This window comes from Elaeis guineensis, chromosome 12 (assembly GCF_000442705.2).
Source record: "Elaeis guineensis isolate ETL-2024a chromosome 12, EG11, whole genome shotgun sequence".
Lineage (NCBI taxonomy): Eukaryota > Viridiplantae > Streptophyta > Magnoliopsida > Arecales > Arecaceae > Elaeis > Elaeis guineensis.
In genome coordinates, this window is record NC_026004.2 from 24,972,606 (window position 1) to 24,991,847 (window position 19,242).

Consider the following 19,242-nt stretch of genomic DNA (forward strand, 5'->3'; position numbering starts at 1 on the left):
CCTTATTTGAAATTTATCCTGCATCTCATATCATTTGCACCCACATGCATCGGCACATATATTTATGAATTATGATGTTATTTTTAAAGTTTAATAGGTCAATTTCTTGTTTTAACAACATCTGTGAAAGTACAGAACTGTATGGCCTAGATTATACATCATAAATTCTAAAAATTTGATAATACAACACAAAATACTAAAATAAAATTTATAAACATAGTACTCAAATAGCATAAGTTGTCAACTACATAAAGCTCAGTGATTAGTATCAGTATGTCATTTCTATTAAACTAATGGCCGCTATCATCACGTACTGGTGGTTGTAGCTACTCCTGTAGCACGGTTGCAGTATACCCCAAAAATACATCAGTGTGCTTGGTTGCGTAAGAAGCAAACTTAATTTATAGAAAGCAACCAGCACTCTTAAACCTCATTAGTTTCACTGATGACAAGCTGAAATTAGAAATAGTAGAAGTTGACCTTCAAACATAAAAGAACTGCCACTTTTGATCACAATAAAAATTATGATGATGAATAAAAAATCAGTAAAATTAAACAATCCCAATTTTCAGATATATGATAAAGCACAAAATCTGACTGAATCGATCAGACCTTATGATTATACTGAAAAAGCGAAAGATCCAAATATGGTGAAGGGCAAGGGGTCTGGCAATTGACTGGTAATGAACTTATCATCATCTTCATGAACTGCCAACAACAAATAACATAAACTTAAAATAAAGAGAGCATACAGAGAGCAATTAGGTTAAATGCATGAATGCTTTCTAGCATATCCAGATCCTCAAAAATCTTCAGCCAATATGGTATGTTACTAATGCATGCATACCAGTCAACATATTGTTGCAAGGGGAGGAGGGGGGTGTGGAGCAATCATTTTGCCTAAATATATACAATCAGCTCCATGCTTCTGAAATCAAATATTATGCTATCACAGTCTCCATTAATGTATAATGACTCAATAGGACCTATTCTCAATCCTTTTTTCTTTTTATATGTATGAAACCTATTCTCAATCCTCAAACTTCCAAAAACATAAAAACTGAAAAAATTTAAAAAAAACATGGTAATTACAAGTCAAGCTCCAATTTTAAACAACTAAATCACCATTAAAATTACTAAAATAAGAGAAAACTAGTTGGTTAAAGCATACTCTTCAATCCCAATTCTGATACAATGAAATGCAAAATATTAGAAAAAGGACTAATATGGAATGAAACAAGCTCCGCGTGAGCATAAATGAAACAAGAGAAATAGACATTATTTAGCCTCCTAAAATTTCTTAGATATTTCGGGGGAAAAATATAAGATGGAACCGTTATGTGAACAAATAATGTTAACAATCACATTGCTAGCTCATAGAAAGAGTATCTGGTGAAGCCGGGATCAGCAGAGTAAGCTATAATTCTAAAATAAAAAAAGCTAGTATAATCTTCACATGACGAATCAACAAGCTGAAAGAGGTATGTGGTATGCCCATACCTGCAGAACTGAGGTTTACCTGTGAGGTGCTGTTGGCACTATTTTTCATGCACCGATACTCATCAAGAGCATAGATGTTATTGCAGTGAGAAGAAATAAAATTCGCATGCAAAGAATTTCTTGAACAATGAAAATCTCCCCAAAATTGCTCGAATAATGAATAAAGTTCCTCTGAAGAATCCTGCAGGAAAACAAAACATAAACACAAATTTGATTCAGAAAATGCTGCTTCAACAAGGATCACATTGGTATAAAGAAACTACCTCATAAAATGCAACAATTTCTGTTGTCTCCATGTTATACACAGCAAAGAATGTTGGATGTTGAATAGTGATTCGGTCAACCTAATTTTTAAATATATGGAAAATATAAAATCTGATGGAAAATCACAGAAGTGAACAAGATAATATATTCACATTTTAGCACATGGAAGTCAACATAACTTTCCAAGAAGACAATCTAATGATACCTACCCCTTTATCCATGTGGCCAAATCTAATTAAAAGATGATGACGATCCAAAAACTGCATCTGTTCAGAGTGTCCCGGTAAGCTACAAAACATTGCTGGAACAAATTCTTGAAATTTAAGAAAAAATAATCAAAAATCTCAAAAAAAGCATCAGAAATTATGTTTCCATGCAATCAAGATACTCAAAATCTCGAAAAAAAACAAATGCCAACCAATCATGGAAATTCATTCAAAATGTAGTGCAAAAATCATAAACTTTCAGCATGACCAACACAACTGTGAGTGCAAGCATGAAAAAAAGCATGAACTATACCTACCTTCCACATGATGAAATCAACAAAATCTTGAAAGCGAAAATAGAACTCCTTTAGATGTTGAACCCTCTGGAACAAAAGCATGTCTTCATAGTTATCCTTTTCCGAACAACTTTTTCATAGAACCAAAAGGTGCATTACCAACAAAAAAGAAATAGTACAAGAAAGGAATAATGATTAATTTTAGATGTTATGGAGAGATAAAACAGCTAAACAAATTTGCATCAGAACACTACAAGGTCGTTTTCTACATTAGACAAAAAGGATAATAAAAAAGAACAATACAATCAAGAAACCAGGTAACACCAGTTCCATTGATTATAAACTTTATAAGGGGGAAGGTAAATCAACTCCTCTTATCCCTTTTGTGGTTTGCCGTATGCATTTACAGGGATCTATAGGATTAATATGAGAACCATGTAGCCTCTTTCACCTTGTAGCTTTTTGTTCGTATGGCCGACCCACATAAATGTGTCACATGGTGATATAGATACAGGTGTCTGATGTGTTAAATTCTCAAGATCAGGGCCACTGCAATATAAGCAGTATACAGCCACATGTACATATGGTCAACATATATAAAGTCATTTAAGAATACATGGCTGTCGTATAGCCTGGCTCTAGACAATAGACATAGCTTGTCACCAGCAATTTGCTCCAGCACCCAGACATTTGCTTGAATAATGAACTTAGCATGACACCATTTTGTTCGACCATTTCACATATATTATTGAATCCTGTATAACTACACCACAGTAACAACAAAACATAAGTCAAGTCATAAACAATGAATTTACTGTGTAAGTACTCATTAACTAGTAAAAACACTTTCCACATATTGTAATTTGTATTATCTATACTCAATTCTTGAACAAACAAAACCAAAGTAATAGCATAGCTATTATTGTCTTAAGATTCTTAACTCAAGCAGTATATATTATTGAGCTTTCTTGGACATCCGGCTTGTTAGACATTGGAAAATGAACTTAGGGTCTTGAATGAAACAATTTAGAAGTCACTTTTTTAGAATTTACAAGATTTTTTCCTAGTATGATTTTATTTTGGATCCAATCTGATGGTCTCATTTCCTCATTAACATTTATGAATCATTTACCATAATAAATTTGAGAAAAAAAAGCACAGGTTGCAAGAAAAACATAACATACTGAATAAATACATGTATAGTTACATTGTTGTGTGTTTGTATGAACAAACAAATGTCTACATACAAACACACATATATTGCACATGTACATGTCAACATACAAAAATACATACAGATTACATGTATAATATGCATAAATACATAAACCCACAAACACATGTACAAACACAAACACACACACACACACACACACACACACACACATACATACATACATACTTACATAAATACACAAACACCACATATGTACATACATACAACTGTACATGCATGTATACATGTACAAATATATGGTTTAGACTACACACTTCTCATCAAATCTTTTATAGAGGAGCTAAAAACTTTGTTAAGCCTGATTTACATTGTTAACCCATTCTTCAAGAGCTCAACTTTTCAGGGTCAAGTGATTATTTAACATGGTATCAGTGCTTAGGTTGCCAAAGGCCATGAGTTCAAACATCCATCTACTCATTTATTTAATCCACCCAGTTGCCATCTTAAATTGTTCTAGCCATTGTCTTGACTTGTTCTCTGCTAACTTGTTTATCCCTCCACATTCTTGGTCCAGGCCATGAATAAGGGTAGGTGTTAAGCCTGACATTGTCAACCCCCCTTGCAACATAAGTTTTTTGGACCCTTTCATCATTGATGTGCATCAAGATTCATGCCCCAATGGCTTTTGAATGCATGCAAATCTTGTGTGGCCAATATTTGATGCACCGACCATGATGCGCATCAATGGTTCAATAGTTGTTACCTCCACTACCAAATATTTGATAAGAAAGTGTCTAACCCTCACCCTGAAACGCGCGTGCGCGCATGTGTAAGTATATGGCAGTCTAGATGTCACCAAGGCATTCAGGAGCCTATCTACCACCTAGGAAAATGCTTGCAAGGTTGCAATAACAAGTGTGTTTCCTGTCATAACTATAAACCATGGATGTTTTTCAGATGTGCATTCCACATAGCCCCAGCAAGAGACAAGTTTTTGCTATATATTAAAGAAATTAAATAACTAAGGAACTGTTGATTGCCATGAAAGAAGAATGATATAATCAAGAATCACAAGTCTATCATGAGTGTGTGTCACAAATTGACACAATGTGAGAATTTATCTACCACTGCGTATGACAATGTCTCTACACATGTGAATATTTCAACTTTTGTTATACTCTCTCTTTCCTCTTAACAAGTAATCATTCCTGCTCTTTGAAATGGAGCATAATCCCCCAAAACCAAAAAAAAAAAAAAAATCCATTGGGGAAATATAGATACAGTTAGAGTGGCATGTCCATATTAAGTACAGAAAATAAGACAATACAAATTTACAAAATCTATCTTTATGAGACACTGCATCCCAATTGCTGGCACATTATCAAATTAGGTAAGTAAATAAGAAAATAGCCTACCAAAGTCGGATCTGCTTCTTCATTCCATATTCTGCGAAAAACAAATGAAAGCAAACGCTGCTTGATACCACTAAGAAAATAACCCCCCTGTGTAATCTGGTGGTGGGGAACACCATTAGCTACTTGGTCGAGAGATAAATCATCTGGCTTAGGTTTAACCAAAATTCCCATGCACTGAAGAAAATGCATCAGGTATAACCTATAAAAAAGACTACCATTCCACAACTAAGAATTATGAGACCCTGAAAACATAGGCAGATTAAATTTTTGTCATGGCTATCGAGTAAGTTGTTTTATCATGCACATAGTATAAAAACAGATTAAGACAAACAGCCCTTACATCTTTAGTACCTAAATGAACACTAGAAAGTTAATTTGATTCACCAATAAGAATGCTTGAACAACATATGAATCAAAATATTGGCTCCATGTCAGCAATTGCAACTAAGTTATTCAACTATGACAAAAGTTCAGGTAGGTCATAATCCAAAACAGATGACGGCAATTGGGAAAGACCAATTCAAATTTTATGTAGACCAAAATGATTAATCATGCGTGATCACTTGTTTGATTTACATAACAAATTTGCAGCAACAACAAAAAATTTTTCAGTAACCCAACTCGCATTGCAATGCACCACATGCTGTTATAAATTATAATACTATCTAATTGACAATGATCAAACTAACACGATGATAAATAAAAATGCTTGATCTTAAGATGTGTTTAAATATCAAGGAAAACAAGAACAAAGATCATGATCTTTTCCTATTTGGAGGAAAGGTGGAAATAGAAGACGGAAGACCTGAAATATTATTGTTAGTAAATTTTGGGTGTAAAGGGAAGAAGGTACCCAGCCTTGCTACCAACCATAAGACAGATGCCCATAACAAACCTCATAAAATTTATGCATTTGAAAAACAAAGGCTAGGAAAAACATGGAGCACATGGAAGATAAAAAACTGCATAATCACGCATCTATGGTCAAAGTGAAAACTCTATCCTCCCCACAATTAAAGCAAGTAGTAGAGGGACTTATGAAGTCTAGCCAGCCTCCTTGGGGGCTTGCAAACAAAAAATAGAGAAAAAACTTTTTCTTCAATTATCTAAAAGCATAGGTGTATTTTAGTAGTTTCCTATCTAAATTTGTTTTGTTCCAGGAAAAAGAAAGATGCGATAGGTGAATAATCACATCCAATTACATATCTCCTATGCATGCAAGCCCCCATAGATTGGACCTTATAGGTTAATAAGAGGTGTGGCTATTGGTATTCTGCAAACTATATGAAATTGTCCACAATCCTTTGGTAATAAATATATATTCATGCTTCTCCATCACCTTTCAAAAAAGGAAAATGCATTCCAATCGAGCTGGGAGTGGTCCTGAAATAGACATGAACACACTTAGATCGAACAAAATATAGTTCAAAAATTATATCATTCAAACTTGTACCTAAGATTAACCTGATCTAGTAAGAATTGCAACACTATTAGACTACCAAGTGATTGGACCAGCTCTGGTTTGGAAGGTAGATCCAAAGCCATTATAGGTCAGCTCTAGATCAAGCAACACTAGGCCTAAGACAAACCATTTACATCACTTTGCAGGGTTCCCTATCCCAGTACCAGGGCCCGAACCAATCAGCCACCGATATGGCTCAACACACACTAAACCAAGTGCCTCGAGACGGTATCTAACGCTATGTAAATCCTCGGACTGATGGAGAAGATGATTGATGCCGTAAGAGAGCAGAATGTCGTGCAAATCATCACAGATAATGAGCCGCAGCATAAAACCGTCAAGGAGTTGCTAATAAGGCAGCGACTGCATATTTACTGGATCTCATTTGCTGTACATTGCATATATCTAATATTGATGGATATTGAGAAACTTCGTAAAATGCAGCAGATAGTGAACTCAGCCTAAACTATTACTAGATTTATCTACAATCATACATGAATCCTGTCACTGATGCAGACATACATTAGGAAAGAGATCTTGAAATCTGATGTCACATGATTTACTACAAACTACATAGCACTTGATAGCCTTCTGGACAAGAAAGCAATCTTGCATCAGATATTTGTCAATGCCAAGTGGTAGAAGAGTAGATATACGAAGGTCAGCACTAAAAAAAGTCATATAGAGAACTTGGTGACGAGCTAGTCATTTTGACAACGGACCGATATGATAGTAAAGGCTATCAAGCCATTATATAGGGTGTTTTGAACCGTGGACAGCGATAGATACCTCTAGATGGGCTTTTTATATTATATGATAAAGAGGGCAAAGAAACAGATTAGTGACAGATCTGAAACATGCTCAGAAATATATCAACATCATCGACCGACGATGGAACTACCAGATGGGTAAGAACTTGCATCAGCAAGTAAACACGAAATCAAGAATCCTCTAAAAATTTTTCTGCTTTTGTACATGTATAAGCCTACTTAATCATTTGTAAAATTTATATATACCTTATTACCTAAATCCGAGATTCTAATAGACCATACCTGAGATGAATATAGATAATGAGCTTCTGAGTGCTCTCTGTAATATAATATATAAGATGGTATCCGATTCAAAAATCATAGCTGTGTCTGCAAGATATATGTTAACTGAGATGTGAGAATTTAACTGCATCCGATCTTCAATCAATAACATATTGTTAACAAATATATTTTCCATAGATGAAATAATTTAGAAGGGGACAGACAGTTTTGGACTCTCATCGGCTGTCATAAGCTAAAAAAGATGAATCTAGATAAATTAGATATCAACAATGATAAAATTTTGTTAATATTACATGCCTACTAATTTCATACAATCTGATACGTAATTTTGTTTAATACTTTTGCGGTTGCATGGTGCATTCATTTTGGACAGTCCATAAATAATTTGATAGATGTGACTCTCTGCATTCTTTTTCAGATAGTCTCCTCTAGTAGCTGTGAGCACAATTGATCAACTTTCATCCTCATCCATAGCAAATAAAGAAATCGTTTGACACAGAGGCACCTCGATGATGTTGTATATGTTCACTACAATCTAAGGTTGAAGCTAAAATGCATCCAAAAAGAAGTACAACTGAAGTACACGGATCCGACGATAGATTATTATGCTCTTGATGACAAGAATCCAATGATCGAATGGCTTGTAGGCCAACAACAGAAGCCGAAACTTGATGAATCAGGATCCCCTCCATGACTAGGCAGTTTGGTAGCTAAAAAGATTAAGATGAATCTAAGACAATAGGAAAATAGAAATATTTCATATGAGGTTCCAGCTAATTAGTCACGGCCTAAAGGACCGCAAAGGAGTCATTCATCACGTGATCTTCAAGACATCCTCCTAAAGATTTGAGCAAAAAATATTGAGATGAGGGCAGATCTCAATTAGAAAAAAGACATCCATCCTCTCAAGCACAGCAAAGTCAGTCAGAGAGGATCATGAGAGAAGACTAGGCAAGAGCTCGACAAAAAGATATAAAAAAAAAAGATAGTTGTAGCCCCGATAAAGAGACTGGAGTCAGCTCACTTAGATTTAAAGACTAGAGAGTGATGACAATTCTGATCAGGGTTCGCCGTACTGGGCCGAACCGCCCGGTACGAGGCGTACCAAGCCGGACCAGTAGTTTACCGATCCGATTTGAACTTTTTTTCGAAATATTCTCCGAACCGTCCCGAACAGCTCGATTCGGTCCAGTTCGGTGTGAATCGAACCGTACCGACATGCCCACATGAATAAAATGGGGAGGGGGTGGGGTCGGAGACTTTTTAAATCATTGAGCCTGTTAAGAGTTCTCTGAGAAGTCTCAGAGAACTCCCGAGGATCTGAAGCTTATGAAGGTCTCAACGAAACCGTTGAGACCTCCAAAAAATTAGAAAAAAAGAAAAAAACTCCGTCAAATTATAGGAGTGGTTCGAAGAGAGGCTGATCTTTGGCTGGAGGTAAGATAATATGTTATTTTCTTAGCAAATATTTTTTTTATTTTTGTTGTTAAAAATAGGATAAGAATGAGAAAGAATAAAAATAAGAGAAAATGATTTTGGTACGATTTAATTATATGTGATAGATCTTTGGAAGATCTACACGATGACACCAAAATTGTTAATTTTTATTAATTATATATTTTTTAAATATTTTTAAATATTTATTTATTTAAAAATTAAAAAAAATTAAATTTTAGGAAAAAAATCAGAGTTTAGGAATCATGTTTAAAATGATTCAAGCTACTTAAATCTAATTTCAAATTTTTTTCAAATATTTGAAATAAAAAATTTATTTTTTTAATTATTTAAATTAAAAAATTTACTTATAAAATAAAAAATATATAAAATTAGTGTTATATTTTAGTTAATTTAAAAATATTATTTGAAGCATATAACATATTTATTTTGAATTTATAAGTTTTAAAATAATTATTAAAATTATTTTAAAATTATATATAATTATTTTAATTATCGTTAAACTATCGTGTTTTGTTGTACTTGCATATATTTATAAGAAAAAAATTTAGAACATGACGTTCGTTCACTTTAATTAATCAGCTATTTTATAGTATATATTTATTTATATAAAAATTATTAAAAAATTAAAAAAATAAAAAATCACTGTTAGTTTTGAAATTGAGAATAATGTTTAGAATGATTCAAAATAATTGAAATATTTGAATCTAACTTGAAATTTTTTTGAAATTCTTTTTGTAAATATTTAAATAGTAAAAAATATTATCAAATAAAAAATATATGTAATTAGTGTTATATTACAGGTAATTCGAAATAATTAGTATTTTGTTATACCTGCAGAAGTGAGTAAGAAGAAAGATCCAGAGCGTGACATCGATTGGGATCATGGCGAGATGCTCTCGGTTCGGCATCATTGGAGATGCAAATAGTGCAACACAGAGTTCAAGGGAGGAGGGGTGACTAGGTTGAAGCAGCATCTGACCGGTGGTTATCCTGATGTGTCCATGTGTCAGAAATGTCCGCAAGAGATCCGACAATTGATAAAAAAACACTTTGCTGATTCGAAAGCAGCGAAGAAAAGGGCAAAGCAGAAAAAGATCGAAGTAGACCGTCGAACTGCAGAGCCACCTTCTTATCACTCTAGAGAGTCAGAGGAGACTTCTGCTCCAGATGATGAGGAGGCACAGATTGAGGCTGTCATTCAGGCGAGCTTGATGGATCAGTACCAGCAGGAGGAGATGGTCCGGTACAAAGAGCGATTCGGACCATCATACTACGAATCAGGATCTGGATCAGCGACTGGTAGGGGAGAATTCGAGTTAAGGAGGACTACTTCAGTCAGAGAGCCTGATGGTAGAGGGAGCAAACGCAGCATGTCTTCTTTGTTGGAAGCTTTTGGCGGTAGAAGGAGGTCCTCCAGAGATATTCCAGCAGGAGCCGGCATTCAGGATTTGGATCCACATGCTTTGCCCAGCAAGGATTCAAAGCAGCAGAGAATTGACAGTATGCTGAAAAAAGATAAGAAGAAAAATATGTGGCGAGCTATTGGATCATGATTTCATTTCAACCATATTCTAGCAAATGCAGAAGCCAATCTTTACTACCGATCTGCTATTTCAGCCATAGAGGCTGTCGGCCAGGGTGTAGATCCTCCAGGACCTAACGACATCTATGGTCAGCTTCTTGACAGCAATAAGGAGGAACTGCAGAGATGGATTGCTTCTTACAAAAATAAATGGCCTACATACGATCTGACAGTAATGTGTGATGGTTGGATAGGTCCTACTAGGTAGAGCATCATTAATTTTTTGACATACTGTGATGGAAAAATATTTTTTCACAAATCAATCGATGCTTCAGATAAGATGCACGATGCCACATATATCCTTGGTCTGATGGAGGAGATGATTGATTCAGTGGGTGAGCAGCATGTCGTGCAGGTCATTACAGATAACGGACCATAATATAAGGCTGCCGGAGAGTTGCTGATGGAGCAGCGACTGCAGATATACTGGATCCCATGTGCTGCACATTGCATTGATCTTATATTGATGGATATCGAAAAGATTCGTAGAGTACAGCAGGTAGTGGAGATTGCCTAGACCATTACTAGATTCATCTACAACCACACATGGGTTCTTTCATTGATGCGGACGTATACTGGCGGAGAGATCTTACGATCGGGTATCACACGATTTGCTACCAACTACATAGCACTTGATAGTCTTCTTCAGAAGAAAACAGCCCTATGTCAGATGTTTGTCAGTGCCGAGTGGCAGGAGAGAAGATATGCGAGGGCCGGCACTGATGGAAGTCATGTGGAGAACTTGATGACGAGTCAGTCATTTTGGCAGCGGGCTGAGAAGATAGTGAAGGCTATCAAGCCTTTATATGAGGTGCTTCGCGCCGTGGACAGCGAGAGATACCCCTAGATGGGCTTCCTATATTACATGATGGAGAGGACAAAGAAACAGATTAGTGAGAATGATCCCAAGCATGCTCAAAAATTCATTAACATTATTGAGCGTCGTTGGAACTATCAGATGGGCAGAGATTTGCATCTAGCTGGTAAGTTTGAATTCAAGAATGTTTTAAAATATTTTTTCAAAACATGAAAATAAAATTGTGCTTAATCAGTCTTGAAATTTATCTGCAGCTTATTACTTGAATCCGAGATTTCAGTATACTATTCTGGGGATAGATATGGATAGCGAGCTTCTTGCTGCTCTTCGCAATGTCATATATAAGATGGCGCCCGATCTAGAAATCGCGTTGTTGTGTCTGCAAGAGGTATGCTAGTTTAAAACAGATGTAATTATTCAACTGAATTCGATCTGATATATTTATAATAATAAATATATTTTATTTCAGACGAAACAGTTTAGAGAGGGATCAGACAGTTTTGGAGTCCCATCAGCTGTCGTAAGCAAAAAGCAGATGAATCCAGGTAAATTACATATCAATAATGAGCAATGTAGATTGATATGTAATTTTGCTTAATAATATCATCAAATTTGATATATAATTTTGTTTTTGTAGCTGAATGGTAGATTCATTTTGGAACGTCAGCAGAAAATTTGAAACATATGACTGTCCGTATTCTTTCTCAGACGGTCTCTGCTAGTGGCTGAGCATAATTGGTCCACTTTCGCCCTTATCCACAGCAAACAGAGAAATCGTCTGACACAAAAACGCCTCGACGATCTTGTATATGTTCACTACAATCTCAAGTTGAGGCTAAAATGTATTCAAGAGGAAGTTCAGTTGAAGTACATTGATCCGACGCTGGATGATTATGCCGATGAGGATGATGATCCGATCATCGGATGGCTTGCAGGTCAGCAGCAGAAGCCAGAGCTTGATGAGCCAGGATCCCCTCCACGACCAGCCAGTGTGGTGGCGAGGGAGATCAGGGTGGATCCAGAGCAATGGGTAGAAAAAAATATTTCACATAGGATTCCAGCTGATCAGCCACAGTCTGAGGGGACACAATGGACTCATCATCACATGACTCGCTATCCGATATATCTTCCCAGAGATTCAAGCGAGAGATGTATAAACGATCCTCCTGGCAGTCAGCAAGAAGGCATCCATCCTTCCAATCACAGAAAACTCAGTCACAGAGGGACACAAGGAGGGAAAGAAAAAGACAGTTATACGTGCACCACTCTCGAGAGTACGGAGCTATCTGGTTCAGATACGGACACCAGGAAAAGTGATGATGACATTGGTAGTAGTAGCCATGGATCTGATGATCAGGGAGAAACTGGAGGACAGGAGACCACCGTTTATGAGACACAACCACAGGATGATATTCGATTCACCGGTGAGTCTCAGTTTACGCATGTCACACAGGATAAGGATCATGGTGGATGAGTCGGTAGAGATCGTGGAGAGCCGATTTCATATAGACGACGGACTCCTAGAGGTCGTCCAACACATGATGCAGCTGCGGACGATCTTGCACGTGGAGTAGGGTCCATGGATGTATCTGGATCATCCTCGCATTATAGATCCTATTATCCACAGCCACCTTATGATTCATATGCATATGGTGCATCCGAGGCATCATCTTCTAATGGTTACTATCCTATGCAGCCTGGAGCATCTTACGGATCAAATTTTGCTACTGGCATATTTGGATGGGCTCCTCTACAACCATACCATCATCTCGAGGATACTTCTCAGAGTCAGAATTTTAGCGAAAAGTCTGAGATGTCTTACAATCCAGAGAGGATACCTTATGGGATGATGAATATTCGAAAGTACGGTGCAATTTGGCTAGAGGGTTGGACTGATGTCCCTTCAAACTATGTTGATGATCCAGACATCTACGAGCATCATAGACACTCGACAAAAAATTAAATGCAAAGTACATCTTAAGGTTCGTATATCAGTTATTGCACTTTGTACTTAAATATTTAGATACATTTTAATGCGTATTTTATATATTTTTTCTTTAGTTTTAAGATGACATAGTTGAAATATAATGTAAATAAATATATGTTTGAAATTTTGGATCAAGAGTCTTTGTACCACAACCTAACTCCAAATTGAACCCAAATATGTCAATAATATGTAATATAATGCCATATTGAGGTTATATTTATCACTTATTAACTTTAAAAATCCAAAAAAAAAATTTGAAAATCGAAAAAATTTTTATGTATCGGTACCGGACCGGTACATCTGGGCGTACCGTGTGTCGGTACGGTACGATACTGGTACCGTACCGTATCGGTCCGGCACTGGCATGCCGTCCGGTATCGGTACAGCAAACCTTGATTCTGATGTATTAAATGTATGCCCTAGAAGTCAATCGGACTGATATATTAATTCTTTCTAAAACATAATTTCGTACTTGATCTAATTAATTAGGACAGTTAATTTTCATTCATGTAGTGTATGTATCCATGAAGCATCCAAAAAATTAATAAGATGATGATACATATTTTTAAGAGTTGAGAATGAGTCATATGTCATTGATGGTTAATTCTTAAATTGCTTCTGATCGATGGATCATCATGAAAACGGTGATTGATCCAATTAGATTGATGCACGGATCGTCTTTTTTGAATAAACGAGTCTCAAGTCTATAGTGTAGGGATATTGAAGCGAGAGTGGAGGTATTTGTTAGAGAACAAAGGTACCGAATATGATCAACATGAGAAATCACTTGGATGTCTACTCACTCATCAGTGACTCTCTTAATGCTGTAGTGGTGTAACTAGTTCTTTGATCTGCGGTACTTCGACTATTCACAATGGGATTGCTATAGTTTGACTATATATACACTTGTCCCTAGCCATTCAGATCCTTACGGTACAGATTGACTACAGTAGGTTCATTGTAGGAGTAAGATATGCACCTAGATGGGATCTATCGATCTTGATAGATAAGGAGTAGTCCTATGTGATTTATGAGACTAAATTCAGAAGACCTTGGCCAAGACAAAGTGAATAATAAAAAAGTATTTCTATAGTCTTCACATAAAAACTCAAATAGAATAAATCTTACATATGACAGATGATGAAATTTGATAAATTTTTCATAATCTCCATCTTGTCAGAACTCATGATAGAAAAACTGTATCACATAGTAACTACACCTAGAGGTTCTTTCTTTCTATTCTGCTAAGTTGTCACTACATGCTGCTAGACATCACTGATAGATTGTGAGACCATAGAGAATTATTTTGATGGTCATAATTCTCAATTGGTGAGTTAGAATTACTTCAATCCATTGAAAAAAATTTCAATGATATTTTGATGAAGATCAAAATATATCTCACTATCAGACAGAATAGAACCTACGAGGTCACACATAAAGGTCTTGACTGATCGGATTATTGAATTATGATTTTGAATCACAAAAAGATTCAATTATTAACATGATTGATGATTGGACTGATTTGTAAAATTTACATAAAGGACTTGTTAAGAGTTCGTGAGTTAAAGGAGGACTAATTTATAATTATTGCTAGATTATTTGATTTGATCAAATAATTGGATTGAGTCCGAATCAAATTAAATTAGGATTTAATTCGATCTGACTTTGACTCAGATTCGATTTTATTAGTTTAAAAGATTTAGACTCAATCAGTGTTTGATTCAAAAAAAAATCTAAACTACCTTGAACTCTATTTACAAAAGGTGTTTAAGCCATAAAAGGACTCTTCTCATGAGGCGCCACCCCACTCTCCCTCACGCCCAAGAATTCACGCTAAAAGGTTTGGCGTGAGAATTTTATGGCACCCCATCTAAGAGTCCAAGAATGCATGGACTCTATCCTAAAAACTCTAACTAACTCTAGTTGGCATTGGTTTAAAAGAAGATGAGAGGAGCACCTGCTCTTGATGGTTTTGCATGAGAAACTCTTGGAAGTTGGCGTGTAAGAAAGAAAGAGGTGGGTGTGAGAGAAGAGTTAACGCACAAAAAGGATGGGGTGGGGTGCTAAAAAAAAAGGGGTTTTTGATGCCTCATCTTTCTCCCCCTTTCTCTTCCACACTTCCAAGTGTTGGACGCCCTCTTCCTCTTCCTCTTCTCCATAGATGTCCAAGAGTTGGACAAAAGAAAAGAGATTTGATCTCTTGATTCTTTCTCCTCTAGATTCAGTCCAAGAGTTGGATGAAAAAAGAAAGAAAAGAGATTGGATCTCTTGTCTCCTTCTTTAGATCTTCTTTTTTTTAAGAAAAGGAAAGAGAAAAAAAATCAAATTAGATCTAATTTCTTGTTGCTTCTTGTATAGATCTCTTTGATTTTCTTAAGAAGAGAATCAAAAAAAAAGAAAAGATTCGACAATCCAATGAGCGATCTTTGCAAGAGAGCTAGCACCTCGATGAGATCGAGATCTCTTGATCAGATCAGCCTCGAGTGAATATCTGTAGAGGTCGGACACTTGTGCAGCTTCAACGAACCTTAAAGACATCTATGAATCATCGGATCATGGCTTCAACAGATCTTGAAGGCATCCACGGATCATCGGATCGTAGTGAAGATCTATCTGCACAAAGATAAAAACCAAATTTTTATTTCTACATAAATTTTTAATTTTATATATGTGATGATGTCTGATTTTATATTGAGAATTTGAGATATGATCTCTATGCATGCTAGATTAGATTAGATCTGACTAAAGTTTAATTTTAACATCATTCTGACATAAGATTGTCTTGGTATAACATTGAAACATTATGTTGTATGGTTATCCTAAAACGATATTGAAAATAATTTTTTAAAATTTCTTTTTCGCTGTATATAATTGGTTTTTGAAATTTCTGCATGCATAATGAAACCCATGTGATGAATTTCTAACATGATGATCATGGATCCAGTGGCCAAGAAGGGAGTGGAGGACAAAAGACCATCATTTATGAGATGCATCCACAAGATAGTCTTCAATTCATCGATGAGTCTTGATATACACATGCCATACAAGATAGGAACTATGATGCATGAGCTGATAGAGGCCACGAGGATATGATCTTATATAGGCAACGGGCTCCAAGAGATCGTTCAACATATGATGCAATTTCAGATGACCTCATATGTGGAGTAGGATCCATGGATATATCATATTCATCCTCATATTATGGATCCTATTATTCGGAGACAAACTTTCCCATATTCAATTTTGGTTTAGCTTACAATTTAGACCAAAAAAATAAAAAAATTGAAAAATATGAGAAAAATAAAATAAACGAGGAAAGCATATATAAACATAGTTTTGAAGTATATTGTAGCGTTTGTAATCATTAAATTATGGTTTCTATTGTTTAAGATAAAAACCTAATAGCATGAAGTAAGGTTTCTCGAATCGACGATTTTGGACGTGTCCAACTATACCTGTGGCCTATAGGTACGGTTCGGGCATTCATTTTAGAACATCGATGAAAATAGAGGAAGGAGAGGGGAGAGAGAGAGGAAAAGAGAAAGAAAGAAAAAGATCGTTGGTGGCTATTGGGAGCCTACTGAGGCCGCCAAAGTATTGCTTGGGCCTCTAGAGTTCCATCTGAGTCCAAATAGGCAAAAATAGAAAGACAAAGAGATAGTGGAGGGAGGGAGAGAAACAAAAAGAAGAGGAGGCCAATGGTGGCCGTCAGAGGGCCATGGAGGCCCATGGAAGGCTAGAATCTCCCCCCAGCTTTCGTTGGGAATTGGGTTATTTTTTTTCATCCGATTCACAATGAAGTTGGCAACAATATTGTCAACTTCACTGTGAATCGAACAGCAAAAATAGTCCAAGTAGAAAAGAGGGGATCCCTCCTTTTTCGAACCAATGAAAGTTCCCTCCACAAGGGGGGGAATTCTGGCCTCCCCCTCCTTCCCTCTCTCTTTTCCTTCCTCTCCCTCCATGATTCAGTCATTCGAGGGCCTTTACAACTCTCCAGTGGCCACCGACAGCATCTCCACTGGATTTCCTATCCTTCCCTCCCTCTCTCTCTCTCTTTTTTCTACTCTAGTTCTCTCTTTCCTCAACTTTCTTTGTCGTGTCGATTTGGGCCGAATACAGTCCGATACGGGGGCATACTGAACCACAACACTGACTATCCGGCATGAGGTCCGATTCCGATTCTGCACTCCTTGGCATGAAGAATTATAAAAATCTTTGAAAATGAATGAAATGCTAGAGAACAACAATTTGATAGTAATCTAATTCCTTAACACTAATACTATATCAAATAACAATAATCATCATAATATGTAGCAGATATTGGCACATAACTTGTAATCTACTAAGTATGAAAGAACTACAATTAGATACCCTGAATTAAGAAGAGTGTTGTGTTTCCTTGGATTTGTCAAATTTGCCCAAAGGTAAGCAATTCAATTAGATCACATGAAAAAAAAATTTACGATATAACATTTATAAGCACACATATTTTTGGGAGGACAAATGCCCTTATCATTATCGTAAGTCGTCCTCCATAGCATTAGCCACAATTCCAACAGATATTTATTGCCAAGGTACTCTATTAACTGTATTTGCAAGTCAATAAGTCTCCTATGTGCGAATTTGCTTTGTTTTGTATTTCAGATATAATGGAGCAACAAAAAAGGCATCTTTAAGATGTTTCCCCTTTAAAATCATCCACAGACCCATAGCTTGATAAAATGTAAAGGTATGCATGCATGCATGCATGTTTCCATGCATGTATGGTGTCAAAAGATGCTCATGGTAGAGGATGTATTTGATTCTAATACACAAGGACCACGGAAAATAGTAGACAATTGCCTAACTGTCAAAGAGAGAGAGTGTGTGTGTGTGTGTAAGAGAGAGAGAGAGAGAGAGAGAGTTGAAATGTCTTTCTTTGTTTTGAAGTAATGAGACTATTTCAACACTAATGAGACTCATAGTGATAGAACTATCATAAACTATTTGGGAAGCTATCTTGTATCTACTGATGAATGGCTTGAAAAAAGAATTGAGATAGCTGGAATAAGCAAGTGTATTAAAAGCAAAATGAATGTCTGAGTTCTCGATCATCAAAAGATATGCACTGAAAGGATCTAGTCAAAACAAAAAGACCTTAGGTGACATTTGGTACATCGCCAGACAATCTGGATTGCCAGTAATGTAGATTACCAGTAATGTGGATTACCAGTAATGTTGATTACTAGTTTGGTACACATAGATAATGTTGAAGTAAAATTATTGGGAATCTTGATTGACGTATTTGGTATGACAATCAGATTACTGATAATGTAATATCAAATTTCCAAAATATCCTTAAATTAAATTATTAATTTAGCATTTTAACATATATTTAGTAGAACCAGTGATCCAAATCCTTAGCCATATCAATTTATGTAACATATATTAAAAATTTTAATTTTTTTCGATATATTAAAATTTAAAAATAATTAAACTATTTATTTAATTTTTTATTTTTTATAATTTTTTAATACTTATTATTATTTTTTATTTTTATTATTTTTTCATATTTATTATTTTTTTTATTTTTTTCCTTCCTTCTTCTCTCGCATGCCACACCCTGAAAACCCCTCCCCCCACCCCCAACGGCCCACGGCTGCTCCGTGCACCCTACCCCCAGCCGCACCCCAATCGTTGCGCCTCCAGCATCGCCCTCCGATCGTCTAGCAAACCCGCATCCCGCACCCTCCGCGGCCACCTCTATCACTGCCCTCACCCATCCACGCTCCGGCCCTCCGGCGATCCCACACCCCACACCCCCGCGTCCGCCTCCATCGTCGCCCTCACCCATCCGCACCACCGCCCTCACCCACCCCACCAATCTCCCACATCCGTGCCAAAGTTCGCTGCGACCTCACGGGTAAGATGATGGAGCTGCCGGCTACCGCCTCCTTCCTCGTCATGTTCTTCAATGGTGAGCGGGATGTTGACATCGGCACCGTCGCGGTCCATCCCACCTTCGATGGGGGCCGGGAGGTCAA

General features: G+C 36.4%; 1 protein-coding gene and 1 pseudogene across 3 annotated transcripts in view; one reads left to right on the forward strand and one right to left on the reverse strand.

The window, feature by feature from the left end:
* The window catches only part of LOC105054632 (light-mediated development protein DET1), a 37,225-nt gene that overhangs the window by 5,382 nt on the left and 12,601 nt on the right, over positions 1-19,242 (reverse strand). The window contains exons 4-9 of one of the 3 annotated variants that reach the window (XM_010936196.4): positions 4,859-4,954; positions 2,288-2,353; positions 1,974-2,030; positions 1,764-1,844; positions 1,520-1,681; positions 613-708 (exon numbers count right to left, since the gene is read on the reverse strand). In XM_010936196.4, coding sequence (XP_010934498.1) covers positions 613-708; positions 1,520-1,681; positions 1,764-1,844; positions 1,974-2,030; positions 2,288-2,353; positions 4,859-4,954 — 558 coding nt within the window. The remainder of the gene's footprint in view (positions 1-612; positions 709-1,519; positions 1,682-1,763; positions 1,845-1,973; positions 2,031-2,287; positions 2,354-4,858; positions 4,955-19,242) is intronic. The other 2 variants (XM_073246471.1, XM_073246472.1) reach the window with 2 other exon arrangements.
* Positions 5,287-17,895, forward strand: LOC140852901 (uncharacterized; annotated as a pseudogene).